Genomic DNA, 21,025 nt, shown 5'->3' with positions numbered 1-21,025 from the left:
ATTCAGATCATGGTTCACATTTGGCCAATACTCACTGGTACAGCCATGCCAAGTGTTAAAACACTGATATATTTCTGTAGTGGTTAGCAAGCAGTTTGCTTCCCTGAGCCCCTCAACTGCCTCCCTCAGCACCTATCACATTTCCCCAGGATCCAAAGGTCAAAGCCTGGCATAGCATGGGGCATCTGGGGCCACAGTTCCAAAGCTATGGCCACATCACTTCTGATTACACAGTAGGTATACAATGTGAACACTACTCCTAATCCCCAAAGACTAGCTCTGCCCCTCATTAACAAAATCTGGGAAGTTATTTCTTATCTGTAAAGTAGGGATAATTGTACTGATTTTGTGAGGATTAAACATTAATAAACAAAGTACTCACATCACTGTGTAAGCACTCAATAAATGCTAGCCATTTTTTTTCTTTTTCATCAACATCACTGCCATTTGTTGAATGCTTTCTCTGTCCCAAGAAATTTCAGTATGACTTGTCGAGTTCACACAACTGTTTATAAGATTCTTTCTCAGTACACATAGCTTTTCCCAACAGTAGTAGTTCCAGGATTTCTAGATTGGAAGAGCTTAGGAGTTTTATTTTGTACTGGGGAAGAAGGCTTTAGGCACCTTCCTCTTCAGAGAAGAGCACCATACTGTACCTCTGAGTCCCCCATTAGACACATGGACAGTTGCTTTCACAACTGTTTTCTGGGTCTGTGCCTCTCAAATTCTGTTCCAATAAGCTCCCTCAGGGAAGTGGAGAGCAACCTTGCTGAGGGGACTGCATGAGGCAGGGATAAAATGGGGCTAGGTGAGAAGGGGGCCCATCCTACCCTCTGCTGCAACCAGAATAACTTCAAACGAGTCTGTTTCGTGATATTGGGCTTTCTTTGGAACAAGGGGTACTGTGACTAAGAAAATAAAATAAAATAATTTAAAACCATTGCTGTAAAAGCCCTTTAGGCAGCCAGGCTCCTAACACATTGAGATGTCAAAGAATTTATAACCGTGGGTATGCAGCGGTTTTGTCACTGAGTTTCCCATGACCCTAATTTACACCTTCCTCCTGAATGGACCCTGTGTTTTTTTTCTTTTTAATTGAAGTACAGGCGACATACAATACTATATTAGTTTCAGGTGTATAACATAGTGATTCAACATTTACATACATTATGAAATGTTCACCAGGATAAGTGTAGCTACCATCTGCCCCCATACAACATTATTACAATATTACTGACTATATTCCCTATGCTGTACTATACATCCTATGACTTATTTATTTTGTAACTGGAAATTTTTACCTTTTAATACCCTTCACCTATTTCATCCATCCCCTCACCCCTCTCCCCTCACCAGTTTGTTCTCCATATTTATGAATGTTTGTTTCATTTTTTTTAGATCCCACATATAAGTGAAATAATACAGTATTTGTCTTTCTCTTAATTCACTTAGTATAATATCCTCTAAGTGTATCCATGTTGTCACAAATGGGAAGATTTTATTCTTTTTTACGGCTAAGTAACATTCCAGTGTGTGTGTGTGTGTGTGTGTGTGTGTGTGTGTGTGTGTACACACCACATCTTCTTTATTCATTCATCCATCAAAGGGCACTTAGGTTGCTGACTCTGTGCTTTTAAATCTCAACCCCTTGCCCCCAGCAAGTATTTGTTTACCCAGTGTCCGAGCTTCTTCATGTAGAGGGCCAGGAGGAAGGAGCCAGCAGCTAGCTTGGAAGCCCTCTCCTGGATATAGTCATATTCCTGCAGAGTCATCTCACAGATGAAGCGGGACAAAGTCAGCGTCTTCATGCTGGCATGGAGGCACTAAAGGTAGCAAGAACACTGGCTCAGCAACCAATTCAGAAAACCAGCACCAAGCAGAAGACCCCCTGTACCCATTCTCTCTAGTTATCCGAACTCAGGCCTAAATGGCTCTCTGCCTGAACAAGTTACCTCTCCTGCTACCATGACTCGTATGAAGGACCCTACCCCCCAAAGTACAGAATCTTTAGCGGGGGTAGGATTCTGAAATCGGCAATAGGATTTGCTCCCTTTAGGGTTTTTAGCCAATTTATCAATTTATCCAACTGTAACTCTGCACCTGGCTCCACCCTAGAAATATTCCATGCCTCAAAAGAACTTCTCTTTTCTTGTTTGACTCTTTTTAAAAATATATATAACCAATAACACACAGACAAAAGTACACACGTGTACTTGTATAATACAATAAATAATTACAAAGTGACCTCCCCTGTAACTAATACTCAGATGAAGAGAGCTTTACCAGCATCTCCCCCAAACTTCCCACATATTCCTTCCTGATCAAGGAATCTTCTTCCCCTCCCCTACGCTGCCTTTACCTAAACTTAAGGGCACGCCACGAAAATCTGCAATTTTGTTACCCCCATACTTCATAAAGATTGCCAATCTAGGAGGACAGATTGAAGAAGAAATTCCCCAGCACCCCCCCCCACACACACACCACAGCCCCTTTCCCTTTTCCTGCCACTCAGGCGGCCACTCTGGGTATGGAAAAGACTAACCCAGTAGTGGGGAGAATGCGGATGTGCCTCCTCCCTCTTACCCTAGCATATCTTCGCAGAAAATGATAGGCAATGGGAATGTTGATATCAAATTTGAGGGTCTGCAGGATGCTGATTTCCATGGTGAGCATCTCATCTCGCTGATAAATATCATCACAGATGTACAGGAAGTCATCCACACAAGGTGGGCAAGATTCCTATGGGTGGAGAGGAGAGACAGTCATAACCAGGCAAAGACAGCCCACTCCTCTCTGCTTTGAGGTAAAAGGCAGTGGGGGAAAGAAGTGAAGGAGAGGAGGCAATAACATGTTCCAGCATAAACCTTCAGGGTAGCTCTGAGAGCAACTTCTGTTGACTTCAGTGGTCCATCTGAAAAACAAAATCAGAGACATAGGAGAAGTCTGCCCCCACACTGTACTACTGGAGAGAGAACAGGGCCTCTTGGGGTATATTCTTACTGTTAGAAGTGGTATAATATGACACAGGAACTGGGAGCAATGATCTCTCTATTAATGAGTGAAAACCTGGAATGGAAATCTAAGACTTGCTCTGGGGAAAGGGGGGGAGGGAGGGAAGGGAGGGAAGGGAGGAAAGGAGACCATGGAAAGTGGAGCTAGAGAGAGAAAATAAGCCCATACTTTGTTTCCTAGTCTAAGAAATTAATATGGATGTTTGGGAGGGGCACTACTAGGGTAGTAGGCAGTGAGAGACAGGCAGGCAGCCACAGAGAGAGCCTAAGCAGAGACTGAGGAAGGACTGCAGGGGGTGGGAGGATGTGCTTGGGGGCTAGACTGGAAAGATCGAGACCAGGCCAAGGGTGAGAAGAACCCAGATCCAGGAGCACCTTAACATGTTCTGCCCTCTGCAGGTTGAAACTTGATTGTGGGGAGAAGACTAGGAGGCAGGAAGACCCCCTGCATCTTTTATGCAGCTACACCTAACTTCCCACCCCAGTGTTCTTCCCACATCTTTCTCTATTTTTATATCTCAGACTAGACCAAGCCTGTAGTCTGCAGACAAGGAAATTGAGGCACAGAAAGAGTATGCAAATAGCTCAAGTTAACACAGCACCTAGCACCAACACCAGGACAAGAAACTCTCCCTTTCTTTGCTCTACTCACCAGTGGTTCCTTCCTTTCTTCTCTTCTCATACCATTTCCACACCTCCCCTTGCAAAAGTCTTTCTGTATTTCCCTACCCCCCACAGGAGGGGAACACACCCCTTCTCCAAAAAAACATAGTGGGGCCCTTCGTCCTGACAACCAGAAGAGGAGTGCTCCTGGTTCCAAGATTTGCTAAGTAGTGCCTCTTTGCACTCTGCTCCTCCTTCTGCTGTTGGCCAGTGATTCCCAACTTCTTTTTAGTCCCCTTGGGGCTGAGGCATGGAGCACTTGCTAAGCCATAAAGATGGCCCTAGGTAGGGGAAGGAAGGAGGAGGGTGAGGAGGGAAGGAGAGAGGGAAGGAGAGCAAGGAATGAACCAGGGAGTGAGTGAACAGGGAAGGAAATGAGCCACACAGGGAAGCAATAAACGAGAGAGAAAGAGACACAGTGATGGAGGAAAAAAGGAGAGAGGGAGAAGGGAAAGGAGGCTAGGGATAAAGGAAGGGATGGAGGGAGGAAGTGAGTCAGAGAAGGTGGGAAGGAAGGAGAGACCTAGAGAGGGAGGGAAAGAGGATGGAAGGGAGCATGGGTGGGAGGAAGTGAACATGTTAGAGGGAGCTATCAAGAGGTAGAGCTTAGAGGGAGCAGACAGTGAGGGGGAACAAGAGAACCAGGGAGCAAGTGAGTAGGGAAGGAAGTGAACCAGAGAGGAAAGTAGGAAAAGAGCAAGGGAGGGCAGGAGAAAAGAGTGGAGAAACAAGGGAAGAAGATGAGAGGAGGATGGGAAATAGCTAGAATTAGAGACAGTCATGGTGCCAGAGTACCAGGGAGCAAGGGTGGGAGATAGGGTGGGAAGGAGCACTCAAGGAAGGGAGAGAAGGCATTTACAGAAAAGGAAGGAAGGGAGGATGGGAGGGGGAAGCAAAATAGGAGGAGGGAGGAAGCCTGAAAGGAATGAGGTGGGGACTAAGGAGAGATGGGATGGGAGAAGAGAGCAAGGGAAGGGAAAAGAAAAGGAGGGAAGAAGTAAGGGAGGGTGGGAAGAAGATTGAGTGGAACAGAGTAAGGGGTTGTGGCAGAAAGAGAGACACAGAAGGAGGGATGGATGGAATTAGGTTGGGAGGAGGGGAGAGAGGGAACTAGGGAGGGAGAGAAACAGTGATAGAAGAAGTGATGCAGGAAGGAAACCCAGTTTGGAGTGGATGAGTGTATAAGGCAGGGATGGAGGAATGAGGGAGGGATAGACAGAAGGCTGGAAAAAGGAAGAGAGCTAGAGAGCAAGGGCAGAAGGGAAGCAAGGAGGGAAGTGAAGCAAGAGCTGTAAGAAAGGGAAGGAGAGAGGAGGTAAGGAGCAAAAGAGGGAGGACTGATGAGGGAGGGAGGTCCGTGATCACGGTAGGGAGTGAGGGAGTGAAGGAGTAAAGGAGGGAGGGAAGCATGAAGCAAGTTAGAGATAAAGTTGGAGAGGGAGTGAGCGAGGGATCACAAAAACAAACCTACAGCTCTAAAGCTCTTGGAATGCAGTAAAAGTTGCTATCTCTCTGCTTCTAAACCCAAGGTTTCACACAACTAGCCTATCTATAGAAAAATAAGTTGAATAAGATCATTTAGCATCTAAAGAAGAGGAAAGAACCAGATAAATGAGATGGATTATGGTTATAAAGGAAAGGCCTGCTACTTGCTTTTATAATGCTACTTCAAAAATAACTATTTCACCTGGACTCATTACCATCTACATGAGGTCATTTTCTCTTAAATGTCTCCAGCACCCAGGTTTGGAACTGCTTTCTTATATATGAAGTTCAAGACTCCACTAGGTAGAGATGGAGTTGGCAGAAGAAAAAAAGGGTGTGGTAGGAGGGCACAGAATTATGGATCAACAGGAAGATTTACAAAGAACAACCTATTTATCTAGGCACATAACCACATACACACGTCTTCAAAGAGGAAATGAAAGAACCCTGTGGACGCCAGGAAACAAACACACCGCGATTGCCACCTAACACAAGCTTCATTGCTAAGAAAGAGACCAAAAAAGGTAGGTAATATTATTTTTGTTTGTATGTATGTATCTGTACACACACACACACAGGCACACATATATGCAAGTATAAGCATGTATGTGTTTGTGTGCATATACATGTATATGATACATGCACACATATGCCTACATACATACTGATTTTTGTAAACATACACGTACATACACATCTGACTCAGACAGAAACTTGGTTAATTATCTCCAGGCTCTATGAACTTGGGCTCACCTCAAATTTTGCTGCAATCAGAAACGCAGTGGAACCAAGGAGTTGGAGCTTGTCCCTCTTGCATATTACCTCCATAAGGTAGTGATCCACCAGTTTCACTGCCAAGTACAGGGTCTCATGACTCATCTCAAAGGTCATCTGGAGTAATACACAAACAGGAATCTGCATATTGTCCCACCCCAAAGCCACACCCAGCAGATCTAACCACCTGGTCTGCAGCATGGTGGACAGTGGAGCTACCAGGCCTGGCCAGCCTACACTCTGCTATGAATGTGGGCACTCCTTCAGCTAGGTGCCTGGCCATATCTCCTGTGCCTTTGAGGACCTGGATAATTCTCGCCTTACACAATGAGGTAGATGATCAGTCTTACAAAAGAGATGGTCTGTCTTCTCTATGAGCACCTCGAGTGAACACACCCTCTTGCCTTGGTCTCCAATACCTAGAGTCTTGCTTTCCCCACTTGCTACTACATTATATGGTGAACTCCCCCAAAGAGATCATGTTTATTTAGCTCTAAAATACAGAGACCTGTTTATTATTCGTTCATTAGTGTTTCTCCCCAATTAGATATACTATTAGAATATATGAATTGGGAACAAGTACCAATAGCACCAATTGGAAGTGAGCTGAGGGACTAGAGAAGCCAAGATGAGATTAAAGCATTAGTACTATAATCCTCCTTCCCCTTTTTCTCTTATCTATCCTTGTCTTGCCTTCACCAGCTCGAGGAAACCACCTCCTATAACTCCAGACCCAGTGTTAGTGCTGGCCCATATGGCCTACCTCACAGAGGTATCATCCTCAGAGAACTGCTACTTTCCATTCTTATCTTTTTTTCTTTCGGTAATTATTTGACCTCAATTTCTTAATACTTAAGGTGATAATCATTACCTACTTCATTTGCATGAACTCTGTCCATCTCTTTCTTATGACATTGCTTTGGAAAATGTGGTAGGCAGAATAAAATGTTCACATTCTAATCCCCAGGACCTATGAATATGTTACTTTACATGGCAAAGGGAAATTAAAATAGAATATGGAGTTAAGATTGTAGTCAGCCAAATTTAAAATAGGGTGATTATCCTGGATTATCTGCATGGACCCAATGAAATCACAAGGGCTCTTAAAAGTGGAAGAGGCAGGAGAGAGTAATGCAGTGTGAGAAAGACTCTTCTGGCCATTGCTGGCCTTGAGTTACCTCTGTGAGTAAATGACAAAGCCAATGCGTGCATAGCCTCTTTCCAGTACCTCACATAGGCACATGGTTAGCCATGTAGCACACTGTTACAACATGGTAACATCTAAAGTGTAGGTAATATCTGAATGAATGGTTGAAATTTGGAGTCAAATATTCAAATGAGCAGCAGTGTCAGTTATAGTAATCCTCCTTCCTTGAATTTAAGACAGTACTCTTCTAAAATAATTCTACCACCTGGGGCTACATAGAACAAGTATAATTGTTCTTGTGACAGCCCTTCAGCTACTGAAGAAACTTATCACATCTCCTATAAATTTCCATTCTAGACCAAATAACTTGACTTCCTCTATTCTTCACATGATATGGTTTTCTGTCCCTCAGCATCAGGAGGAGCCTAACTTTGTGCCAGTTAGAGAAAAGTGGCAGTGCTTTGGATAATTCAAGTAGCTACAGTAAACAAAGACAAGAAGCCTTTCAGCACTATAGCAAGGTTCTCTCCCTCACAACTGCCTTTGGCTAGCACACCCTTCTAATTGTTCATAAATGATTATGCTCCTTATCTGGGGATAAGCAAGAAACAAGAGGGAAGTAATAAATTAAAAAACCTATAGAAAATATAAAGATTACTCTTAGTCTCAAACTAGGAGACAAATCTGACAAAATTTATCACAAATTCCAAAACTCAAAGACCCACTTCTGCAAAGATAAATAAATGGAGAAAATTGCCCAAATATATAAAAAAGACCAACTAATTTTCCAAGGGGAAATGTTTTGAGAAAACCAGAGCAAGTGTCTATTTATGAAGCCTTTTCATTGCAAAGAACTGAAATAAACTTTTTAAAAGCATATCCTCGACAAGATCTGAGAGGACACTGAATCTAAGAAGAGAACACTGTGGGATCCAGAAAGACTAGTTTCTGATGAAAAATCACGTAATTAAAAAAAATGTAATAGAGAAAGCGAACAGTACATTCAGTTATGACAAAAATCAAATCAATTATTCTAAAGGCTGCTTTAAGAAATTCTCCCAGAAATGAGAGGCAAGAGAGAGTTGAAAATATGAAAGAAAAGTTGAGATACAAGAACAGATTATGGAGATACACATGTACACATGCATATACACACACAGAATGAGAGAAGAGGCAGAAGAGAAACAATAAGTAATAGTTAATAGATAGATAGATAGATAGATAGATAGATACAAATTTCTCTGAGCCAGTCTCTCCTCCACCCATCCAAGATGCCAAAAGGCAAGAAGACTAAGGGGAAGAAGGTGGCCCTGGCCCCTGCTGTGGCAAAACAGCAGGAGGTCAAGGAGATGGTCAATCCCGTTTGAGAAAAGGCCCAAGAATTTTGGCATCAGATAGGACACCCAGCCCAAAAGGGACCTCATTCACTTGTCTAATAGCCCTGCTACATCCAGCTGCAGCAGCAAAGGGCTATTCTCTCTATATAAATATCTAAAAGTACCTCCTGCGATTTACCAGTTCACCTAGGCCTTGGACCACCAAACAGCTACTCAACTGGTTAAGCTGGCCCAACAAATACAGACCAGAGACAAAGCAAGAGAAGCAGCAGACATTGTTGGCCCAGGCTCAGGAGAAAGCTGCCAGCAAAGGGGATGTCCCCACTAAGAGGCCACCTGTCCTTTGAGCTGGGGTTAATACTGTCACCACCTTGGTGGAAAACAAGAAGGCTCAGCTGGTAATGATTGCACATGATGTGGCTCTGATTGAGATGGTTGTTTTCCTGCCTGCCCTGTGTTATAAGATGGGGGTTCCCTACTGCATCAAAGAGAAGGCCAGGCTGGGCGTCTGGTCCACAGGAAGACCTGCACCACTGTCGCCTTCACATAAGTTAACTCCAAAGACAAAGGAGCTCTGACTAAGCTGGTGGAAGTTATCAGGACCAATCACAATGACAGATACAATGGGATCCATCGACGCTGGGGAGGCAACATCCTGGGTTCAAAGTTGGTGGCTGCATTGCCAAGCTGGAAAAGGCAAAGGCTAAAGAACTGGCCACTAACTGGCTAAGTGTATGCTGTTGAATTTTATGTACACCAAAGTAATGAAAATTCTATTATGTCAAAGTAATGAATTTTATGTACATCAAAGTAATGAAAAAAAAACTCTTTTTCAAAGAAAATTTCTCTGAAGCAAAGACAGATTTATTCTTCAGACTGAAAGGACTCACAATATAATGGACAAAGTTAAGGAAAACAGAAATGTCAAAAATAATTCTCTGTAGGGAAGCTAATGCATTAAACAACAATAATATGGATCTAAGTCTCAATTATCTTGACTACACATAGAAGCAAAAAAAAAACTACAAGTGTGCAAATTATCTTACTTGAGAGGCAATTAACAGATCAGGTTCACTAAAGGAGTTGATTTTTTTTAATGTTTATCAATTTCTGAGAGAGAAAGAGAGAGTGAACAGGAGAGGAGCAGATAGGGAGACAGAATCAGAAGCAGGCTCCAGGCTCTGAGCTGTCAGCACAGAGCCTGACCCAGGGCTTGAACTCACAGGCCAAGAGGTCATGACCTGAGCTGAAATTGGCCACTTAACTGACTGAGCCACCCAAGCACCCCAAAGAGTTGATTAAATAATAGACTCTATCCGTATAATAGAATATTATGCAACAGCTGGAAAAATTGCTAAGACGTTCTTAAAAGAGCAAGTTGCAGAGCAATGTGTACAGCATGACCTATTCATGTAACAAAAATATCACAAAACCCACACTCATTAAAAAGTGGTATTTTTAGGGACGCCTGGGTGGCTCAGTTGGTTAAGTGTCCGACTTCATCTCAGGTCATGATCTCACAGTTTGTAGGTTCGAGCCCCGTGTCGGGCTGTGCTGACAGCTCAGAGCTTGGATTCTACTTCAAATTCTGTGTCTCCCTCTCTCTCTGTCCCTCCCCCACTTACACTCTGTCTCTATCAAAAATACATAAACATTTAAAAAAAATTTTAAGATAAAAATTTAAATAAATTTAAAAATGGTATTTTTGTAAGTATATATATGTGTATATATATATATATATATATATATATATATACATATATATGTGTGTGTGTGCATTCATGTATTCCTCATAACATGTAAGATTTTTAAAGAAAGATAGTCAGGGTGAGCTTGAGCCCCCCCATCTGGCCAGCTCGAGCCTCTCTGCCAGTAAGCACAAGCCCCACTTCAGTTTGGAGAGAAGATGGTGGCATAGGAGGACGCTTGGCTCACCTCGTCCTGTTGATCGCTTAGATTCCACCCACATCTGCCTAAATAACCCAGAAACCCGCCAGAATACCAGCAGAATGGACTCTCCGGAGCCAAGTGTAGACAAGAGGCCCAGGGAAGAGGGTAGGAAGGGTGGAGAGGCGGTAAATGCTACAAGGACTGGCGGGAGGGAGCCGGGGCAGTGGAGGGGCAGCCTACCCGGCAAGGCAGAGCCCCCGAGTCTGACGTGAAAAAGCGGAGGGGCCAGACGGAGTGAGTTCTGACAGCCAGCAGGACTTAACATCTGGAATATTAAAAGTCAACAGCTCTGCTCTCAGAGAGCAGGGAGGGCGGGAGAATACCAGCAGGGAAAGTTGTTGAGCCCTGGAAGACAGAGCTCAGCTCGGCGGGGAACAAAGGCGCTGGCCAGTGCCATCTCCCTCTCCCATCCCCCAGCCGAAATCCCAAACGGAACCATTTCCCATCACCGAACTTGCTTGCACCGTGCAAACTCCCAATGCTGTGCTTCGGTGGATCCATCCCGCTGGCGGGTCTGCCTCCTTCCCAGTGCTGCAGGGACCCTCCCGAAGCAGACCACTGACGGCAAAGTGAGCTAAGCCTGCCCCTCCCGCCCCTGTGCACCTTGCGGATCCACCCATCCACCCCGGCTAATACGCCAGAACCCATCAAAGCAGCACCACAAGCCTGGCAGTGTGCAAGTAGCCCAGACAGGGGCCTCACCACTCCACTGTGAGTCCTGCCCCTGGGAGAGGGGAAGATAAGCTACACACCAGTCTGACTGCGGCCCCGCCCACCAATACAAGTTACTCCAGAGAGCACAGGGGAAGTGCCCTGCAGTTCCACGCCACCCCAGGGACTATCCAAAATGATGAAACGGAAGATTTCTTCTCAAAAGAAACCCCAGGAAGTAGCAACACCTAACGAATTGATCAAAAACGATTTAAGCAATATAATGGAACAAGAATTTAGAATAATAGTCCTAAAATTAATCACTAGGCTTGAAAAAAGTATACAGGACAGCAGAGAATCTATTGCTACAGAGATTAGGGGACTAAGAAACAGTCATGAGGAGCTAAAAAATGCTATAAATGAGGTGCAAAATAAAATACAAATGACCACAGCTCGGATTGAATAGGGAGAGGAGAGAATAGGTGAATTAGAAGATAAATTATGGAAAAAGAGGAAGCTAAGAAAAAGAGAGATTAAAAAAAATCCAGGAGCATGAGGGGAGAATTAGAGAACTAAGTCATGCAATGAAACGGAACAATATCTGTATCATAGGAATTCCAGAAGAGGAAAAAAGAGAGAAAGGGGCTGAAGGTATACTTCAACAAATCATAGCTGAGAACTTCCCTGATATAGGGAAGGAAAAAGGCATTGAAATCCAAGAGGCACAGAGAACTCCCTTCAGACGTAACTTGAATCGATCTCTGCACAACATATCATAGCAAAACTGGCAAAATACAAGGATAAAGAGAAAATTCTAAAGGCAGCTAGGGATAAACACGCTCTAACATATAAGGGAAGACCGATAAGTCTAGTGGCAGATCTATCTACTGAAACTTGGCAGGCCAGAAAGGAACCACAGGAAATCTTCAATGTGATAAACAGAAAAAATATGCAGCTGAGAATCCTTTATCCAGCAAGTCTGTCAATCAGAATAGGAGAGATAAGCTTTTATCATGAAGTCAGAAACAATTACAACAGACTAAGCACTCATTTCAAGAAGATAGGGAAAATAAATTTTAATAAACTAAGAGTAAAATAAAGATGAAAGCAAATGTCAAAAATTTTTTAAAATGAGAAGTTATACATATATCCATGAGCTGGTTCTTTGACCAGAAAACTGAATGAAAGTTTTGCAGGAACACTAAAGACAGCATGCACATGCATGCAAACACATGAAAGCAAGCTAACACAACACACACATTTTTAATGAGAAAAGAAATAATTACAAAGGATTAATTAAAAAATACCATAGATAGACTATGATAATGACTGTCAAAATATCTATAAAATAGATTATTTTGGGGGGGTACCTGGGTGGCTTAGTCAGATAAGCATCCAACTCTTGATTTCAGCTCAGGTCATGATCTTGTGTTTTGTGGGTTCAAGCCCTGCACTGGGCTCTGCACTGACAGTGTGGAGCCTGCTTGGGATTCTATCTCCTTCTCTCTCTCTCTGCCTCCTCAACTCTCTCTCTCTCTAAATAAACTTAAAACTTTTTTTTCAAAAATAGATGATTTTTGAAAGAAAATATAAAGTACAAAAATGACTCATGAGGAATAATAAAACCTTATAGGCCAGGGGCACCTGGGTGGCTCAGTCAGTTAAGTTTCCTACTTGGGCTCAGGTCATGATCTCGCAGTTCGTGAGTTCGAGCCCCATGTCGGGCTCTGTGCTGACAGCTCTGAGCCTGGAGCCTGCTTTAGATTCTATGTCTCCCTCTCTCTGTCCTTACCCTGCATGTGCTTGCTCTCTCTCTCCCTAAGAATAAACATTAAAAAAATTTACAGAAAAAAACCTCAGTAGGCCAATAACCATCAGTGTTATTAGAAAGAAAGGGTTATCTGAGAATGACTATTATCCGAGAATGACTAAATGCATCAATAAATTCATGAGCAAGTTCATCAAGGAAAATAATTCTCATGTTAAACTTAGTATTGTAGGAAAATTTCTCCAATTATGTTAAGCTAGAGTAGGTCTGGCACCACAACTTAACAAACACAGCACCCTTGATCAAACATTTACAAAGGAATCTTATTTGTGAATATAGAAGCAAAAATTCTAAATAAAGTAAAAGCATATCCAATCCAAGAGTAAAGTCAATAAACCATGACCAAGTTCAGAAAAGTAGATGAATGCAAAATAAATACAGAAAAAATACTGCTTTCCCAATATATGAATAAATTTAAAAATTAAAAGGATAGCACACATAACATTAAAAAAATTCCTCAGTACCCAAGAAAAACCTTTTCACATCAGTGAGACCAATAGAAAGACGACTTTTTTAAAACTTAAAATTGTAAAAGAAGACCTGGTAACTAAACAGACACAACATAACTGACTTGGAAAATTTGGTACTGTAAAATCTGTGAATTCTCCATAAATTAATCCGAACAGGCTATTTCTGAAAAGTTGACAAAACTACTCTACAGCCCACCTGGAAGAATAAATGTGTAAGAACAATGATGAACATTTTGTAAAATAAGAGGTAATAAATGTATTACAAAGCCATAATAATAAAAGCAGCATACTACCATATTAGCATAGACAAATGTACCAAAGAATAGAATTGGAAACACCATAAACAAACCCAAGTATATGTGATTAAACATTAAGAGGTCCAAACTTCCAGTTATAAAATAAGTTAAGTTACAGAGATGAGAAGTACAGCATAGGGAATATAGTCAATAATATTGTAATAATGCTGTATGGTAAGAGATGGTGAGTACACTCATTGTAGTGAGTGCAGAGTAATGTACAGAATTGTTGAATCACTGTGTTGTACACATGAAACTAACATGACATTGTTTGCCAACTGTACTTCAATAATAAAAAATACATTTCAGGGGCGCCTGGGTGGCGCAGTCGGTTAAGCGTCCGACTTCAGCCAGGTCACGATCTCGCGGTCCGTGAGTTCGAGCCCCCCGTCGGGCTCTGGGCTGATGGCTCAGAGCCTGGAGCCTGCTTCCGATTCTGTGTCTCCCTCTCTCTCTGCCCCTCGCCCGTTCATGCTCTGTCTCTCTCTGTCCCCAAAATAAATAAACGTTGAAAAAAAAATTTTAAAAAAAATACATTTCAAACTGCTAGATAATGAAAACAAATAAATGGTGTTAGAATGACCGGATAATCATTGGGGGGAAGTGTATAGGTGCTAACACCAAAACCAAAATAAATTCCAATTAAAGATTTAAATGTGAACATGAAACTATAAATGTTCTAGAAAAAAATTCAGAGAAATATTTATATAACTGTGACTGGATAAGACTTTTCTAGGCAAGAAACAAATCTTAAAAACATAAAAAAAAAAACTGATGGACCTGACTACTTAAAATGCCAATGCATCAACCTAAAGAAACACATTAAGTGAGGGGAAGGTGGGTGATGGGTATTAAAGAGGGCATCTTTTAGGATGAGCACTGGGAAACCAATTTGTATGGAAACCAATTTGACAATAAATTTCATATATTTAAAAAAAATAATAAAAAAACAGAAACACTAAAATTTTTCATTCATCAGATGGCAAAAAAATATAACACCCTATGTTGGTAAGATTGTGAGAAAACAATCACTTTCATTCAGTAAAAGTACTATGGGCATGATATTTCAGAAGGACAGTGCCTATATGTATAAAACTCTAAGTGTGTACAGCTTTGGTCTAATACTTCTATTCCAAGTAATTTATTACAGAAAAACAACAGTACAATTATCTACAATGTAAGCATATGCATGTTCACTACAGGGTTATTTCTAAGAGCAAATTTTAGAAATAACCAAAATGTCCATTAATAGGGGGTTGGATAAATAATGACAGTTGAAGAACAGAATACTATATAGTCAACAAAACTGATATAGAAATACATCAATTTAACTGGAAAGATGTCACAATTACATGAACACAGTTACATGAGAAAAAAAGCAAGTCACAAAACACTATAAAGAGGATATAACAATCTTCAATGTGTATGTTCCTAACGTATTTTCAAAATACACAAACCAACCAATGACAGAACTGGAAAAAGAAATATACAAGTTCACAATTACAGTTGAAAATTTCAGCACTATTCTCAGCAACAGAATTAGTACACAGAGGACCCTGAAGGAAGATGGCAGCGTAGGAGGACGCTGGGCTCACCGCGCTTCCTGCTGATCACTTAGATTCCACCTACACCTGCCTAAATAACCCAGAAAACCGCCAGAGGAATAGCAGAATGGAGTCTCCGGAGCCAAGCACAGGCGAGAGGCCCACGGAAGAGGGTAGGAAGGGCGGCGAGGCGGTGCGCGCTCCACGGACTGGCGGGAGGGAGCCGGGGTGGAGGGGCAGCTCGCCGGCCAAGCAGAGCCCCCGAGTCTGGCTGGCAAAAGCGGAGGGGCCTGACAGACTGTGTTCTGACAGCAAGCGCGACTTAGCGTCTGGGAGGTCATAAGTTAACAGCTCTGCTCGGAAAGCGGGAAGGCTGGAGGACAAAGGGAAGGAGAGCTGCTGAGCCCCCGGATGACAGAGCTCAGTTTGGTGGGGAACAAAGGCGCTTGCCAGTGCCATCTCCCTCGCCCATCCCCCAGCCAACATCCAAAAGGGAACCAGTTCCTGCCAGGGAACTTGCTCGCTCCTCGCAAACACCCAACTCTGTGCTTCTGTGGAGCCAAACCTCCGGCAGCAGATCTGACTCCCTCCCGCTGCCACAGGGCCCCTCCTGAAGTGGATCACCTAAGGAGAAGCGAGCTAAGCCTGCCCCTCCTGCCCCCATGCACCTTGCCTACCCACCCCAGCTAATACACCAGATCCCCAGCATCACAAGCCTGGCAGTGTGCAAGTAGCCCAGACGGGCCACGACACCCCACAGTGAATCCCGCCTCTAGGAGAGGGGAAGAGAAGGCACACACCAGTCGGACTGTGGCCCCAGCGGTGGACTGGGGGCAGACATCAGGTCTGATTGCGGCTCCGCCCCCCAACTCCAGTTATACACCACAGCACAGGGGAAGTGCCCTGCAGGTCCGCACCACTCCAGGGACTATCCAAAATGACCACACGGAAGAATTCCCCTCAAAAGAATCTCCAGGAAATAACAACAGCTAATGAACTGATCAAAAAGGATTTAAATCATATAACAGAAAGTGAATTTAGAATAATAGTCATAAAATTAATCACTGGGCTTGAAAACAGTATAGAGGACAGCAGAGAATCTATTGCTATGGAGATCAAGGGACTAAGGAACAGTCAGGAGGAGCTGAAAAACGCTTTAAATGAAATGCAAAACAAAATGGAAACAACGACGGCTCGGATTGAAGAGCAGAGGAGAGAATAGGTGAACTACAAGATAAAGTTATGGAAAAAGAGGAAGCTTGAGAAAAAGAGAGAGAAAAAAATCCAGGAGTATGAGGGGAAAATTAGAGAACTAAGTGATACACTAAAAAGAAATAATATACACATAATTGGTATCCCAGAGGAGGAAGAGAGAGGCAATGGTGCTGAAGGTGTACTTGAAGAAATAATAGCTGAGAACTTCCCTGAACTGGGGAAGGAAAAAGGCATTGAAATCCAAGAGGCACAGAGAACTCCCTTCAGACGTAACTTGAATCGATCTTCTGCACAACATAGCATAGTGAAACTGGCAAAATACAAGGATAAAGAGAAAATTCTGAAAGCAGCAAGGGATAAATGTGCCCTAACATATAAAGGGAGACCGATAAGACTCGTGACAGATCTCTCTACTGAAACTTGGCAGGTCAGAAAGGAATGGCAGGAGATCTTCAATGTGTTGAACAGAAAAAAATATGCAGCCGAGAATCCTTTATCCAGCAAGTCTCTCATTTAGAAGAGAAGGAGAGATAAAGGTCTTCCCAAACAAACAAAAACTGAAGGAATTCGTCACCACTAAACCAGCCCCACAAGGGATCCTAAAGGGGATCCTGTGAGACAAAGAACCAGAGACATCACTACAAGCATAAATCATACAGACATCACAATGACTCTAAACCCATATCTTTCTATAATAACACTGAATGTAAATGGATTAAATGCGCCAACCAAAAGACATAGGGTATCAGAATGGATAAAAAAACAAGACCCATCTATTTGCTGTCTACAAGAGACTCATTTTAGATCTGAGGACACCTTTAGATTGAGAGTAAGGGGAGGGAGAACTATCTATCATGCTACGGGAAGCCAAAAGAAAGGTGGAGTAGCCATACTTATATCAGACAAACTAGACTTTAAATTAAAGCTACAACAAGAGATAAAGAAGGGCATTATATAATAATTACAGGGTTTATCCATCAGGAAAAGCTAAGAATTATAAATGTCTATGCGCCGAATACCGGAACCCCCAAATACATAAAAAAATTACTCACAAACATAAGCAACCTTATTGATAAGAATGTGGTTATTGCTGGGGACTTTAACACCCCACTTACAGAAATGGGTAGATCATCTAGACACACGGTCAATAAAGAAACAAGGGCCCTGAATGAGACACTGGATCAGATGGACTTGACAGATCTATTTAGAACTCTGCATCCCAAAGCAACAGAATATACTTTCTTGTCGAGTGCACATGGCACATTCTCCAAGATAGATCATATACTGGGTCACAAAACAGCCCTTCATAAGTATACAAGAATTGAAATCATACCATGCATACTTTCAGACCACAATGCTATGAAGCTTGAAATCAACCACAGGAAAAAGTCTGGAAAACCTCCAAAAGCATGGAGGTTAAAGAACACCCTACTAACGAATGAGTGGGTCAACCAGGCAATTAGAGAAGAAATTAAAAAATATATGGAAACAAACGAAAATGAAAATACAACAATCCACACGCTTTGGGATGCAGCGAAGGCAGTCCTGAGAGGAAAATACATTGCAATCCAGGCCTATCTCAACAAACAAGAAAAATCCCAAATACAAAATCTAACAGCACACCTAAAGGACATAGAAGCAGAACAGCAAAGACACCCCAAACCCAGCAGAAGAAGAGAAATAATAAAGATCAGAGCACAAATAAACAATATAGAATCTAAAAAAACTCTAGAGCAGATCAACAAAACCAAGAGTTGGTTTTTTGAAAAAATAAACAAAATTGACAAATCTCTAGCCAGGCTTCTCAAAAAGAAAAGGGAGATGACCCAAATAGATAAAATCAGGAATGAAAATGGAATTATTACAACCAATCCCTCAGAAATACAAGAAATTATCAGGGAATACTCTGAAAAATTATATGCCAACAAACTGGACAACCTGGAACATATGGACAAATTCCTAAACACCCACATGCTTCCAAAACTCAATCAGGAGGAAAGAGAAAGCTTGAACAGACCCATAACCAGCAAAGAAATTGAATCGGTTATCAAAAATCTCCCAACAAATAAGAGTCCAGGACCAGATGGCTTCCCAGGGGAGTTCTACCAGACGTTTCAAGCAGAGATAATACCTATCCTTCTCAAGCTATTCCAAGAAATAGAAAGGGAAGGAAAACTTCCAGACTCATTCTATGAAGCCAGTATTACTTTGATTCCTAAACCAGACAGAGACCCAGTAAAAAAAAGAGAACGAGAGACCAATATCCCTGATGAATATGGATGCAAAAATTCTCAATAAGATCCTAGCAAATCGAATTCAACAGCACATAAAAAGAATTATTCACCATGATCAAGTGGGATTCATTCCTGGCATGCAGGGCTGGTTCAACATTCGCAAATCAATCAACGTGATACATCACATTAATAAAAGAAGAGATAAGAACCATATGATCGTGTCAATCGATGCAGAAAAGGCCTTTGACAAAATCCAGCACCCTTTTTAATAAAAACCCTTGAGAAAGTCGGGATAGGAGGAACATACTTAAACATCATAAAAGCCATTTATGAGAAGCCCAGAGCTAACATCATCCTCAATGGGGAAAAACTGAGGGCTTTGTCCCTGAGATCAGGAACATGACAGGGATGCCCACTCTCACCGCTGTTGTTTCACATAGTGTTGGAAGTTCTAGCATCAGCAATCAGACAACAAAAGGAAATCAAAGGCATCAAAATTGGCAAAGATGAAGTCAAGCTTTCGCTTTTTGCAGATGACATGATATTATACATGGAAAATCCGATAGACTCCACCAAAAGTCTGCTAGAACTGATACATGAATTCAGCAAAGTTGCAGGATACAAAATCAATGTACAGAAATCAGTTGCATTCTTATACACTAACAATGAAGCAACAGAAAGACAAATAAAGAAACTGATCCCATTCACAATTGCACCAAGAAGCATAAAATACCTAGGAATCAATCTAACCAAAGATGTAAAAGATCTGTATGCTGAAAACTATAGAAAGCTTATGAAGGAAATTGAAGAAGATTTAAAGAAATGGAAAGACATTCCCTGCTCATGGATTGGAAGAATAAATATTGTCAAAATGTCAATACTACCCAAAGCTATGTACACATTCAATGCAATCCCAATCAAAATTGCACCAGCATTCTTCTCGAAACTAGAACAAGCAATCCTAAAATTCATATGGAACCACAAAAGGCCCCGAATAGCCAAAGGAATTTTGAAGAAGAAGACCAAAGCAGGAGGCATCACAATCCCAGACTTTAGCCTCTACTACAAAGCTGTAATCATCAAGACAGCATGGTATTGGCACAAAAACAGACACACAGACCAATGGAATAGAATAGACACCCCAGAACTAGACCCACAAACGTATGGCCAACTCATCTTTGACAAAGCAGGAAAGAACATCCAATGGAAAAAAGACAGCCTCTTTAACAAATGGTGCTGGGAGAACTGGACAGCAACATGCAGAAGGTTGAAACTGACCACTTTCTCACACCATTTACAAAAATAAATTCAAAATGGATAAAGGACCTGAATGTGAGACAGCAAACCATCAAAACCCTAGAGGAGAAAGCAGGAAAAGACCTCTCTGACCTCAGCCGTAGCAATCTCTTACTCGACACATCCCCAAAGGCAAGGGAATTAAAAGCAAAAGTGAATTACTGGGACCTTATGAAGATAAAAAGCTTCTGCACAGCAAAGGAAACAACCAACAAAACTAAAAGGCAACCAACGGAATGGGAAAAGATATTTGCAAATGACATATCAGACAAAGCGCTAGTATCCAAAATCTATAAAGAGCTCACCAAACTCCACACCTGAAAAACAAATAACCCAGTGAAGAAATGGGCAGAAAACATGAATAGACACTTCTCTAAAGAAGACATCCGGATGGCCAACAGGCACATAAAAAGATGCTCAACGTCGCTCCTTATCAGGGAAATACAAATCTAAACCACACTCAGATATCACCTCACGCCAGTCAGAGTGGCCAAAATGAACAAATCACGAGACTATAGATGCTGGAGAGGATGTGGAGAAACGGGAACCCTCTTGCACTGTTGGTGGGAATGCAAACTGGTGCAGCCACTCTGGAAAACAGTGTGGAGGTTCCTCACAAAATTAAAAATAGACCTACCCTATGACCCAGCCATCGCACTGCTAGGAATTTACCCAAGGGATACAGGAGTACTGATGCATAGGGGCACTTGTACCCCAATGTTTATAGCAGCACTCTCAACAATAGCCAAATTATGGAAAGAGTCTAAATGTCCATCAACTGATGAATGGATAAAGAAATTGTGGTGTATATACACAATGGAGTACTACGTGGCAATGAGAAAGAATGAAATATGGCCCTTTGTAGCAACGTGGATGGAACTGGAGAGTGTAATGCTAAGTGAAATAAGCCATACAGAGAAAGACAGATACCATATGGTTTCACTCTTATGTGGATCCTGAGAAACTTAACAGAAACCCATGGAGGAGGGGAAGGAAAAAAAAAAAAAAGAGGTTAGAGTGGGAGAGAGCCAAAGCATAAGAGACTGTTAAAAACTGAGAACAAACTGAGGGTTGATAGGGGGTGGGAGGGAGGGGACGGTGGGTTATGGGTATTGAGGAGGGCA

The 21,025-nt window shown here is 42.1% G+C and overlaps 1 protein-coding gene and 1 pseudogene across 1 annotated transcript in view; one reads left to right on the top strand and one right to left on the bottom strand.

Moving 5' to 3' along the window:
* CCNB3 (cyclin B3) overlaps positions 1-21,025 on the bottom strand; it is a 61,954-nt gene that overhangs the window by 2,356 nt on the left and 38,573 nt on the right. Inside the window, exons 7-9 of the mRNA XM_047076250.1 lie at positions 5,913-6,050; positions 2,584-2,739; positions 1,674-1,823 (exon numbers count right to left, since the gene is read on the bottom strand). Coding sequence (XP_046932206.1) covers positions 1,674-1,823; positions 2,584-2,739; positions 5,913-6,050 — 444 coding nt within the window. The remainder of the gene's footprint in view (positions 1-1,673; positions 1,824-2,583; positions 2,740-5,912; positions 6,051-21,025) is intronic.
* LOC124509604 (60S ribosomal protein L7a-like) lies at positions 8,352-9,161 on the top strand (annotated as a pseudogene).

Source organism: Lynx rufus, unplaced genomic scaffold (assembly GCF_022079265.1).
Source record: "Lynx rufus isolate CCGP_SWC_20201006 ecotype Redwood Valley unplaced genomic scaffold, mLynRuf1.p SCAF_14, whole genome shotgun sequence".
NCBI lineage: Eukaryota > Metazoa > Chordata > Mammalia > Carnivora > Felidae > Lynx > Lynx rufus.
This window is presented reverse-complemented; position numbering and strand designations above follow the sequence as displayed.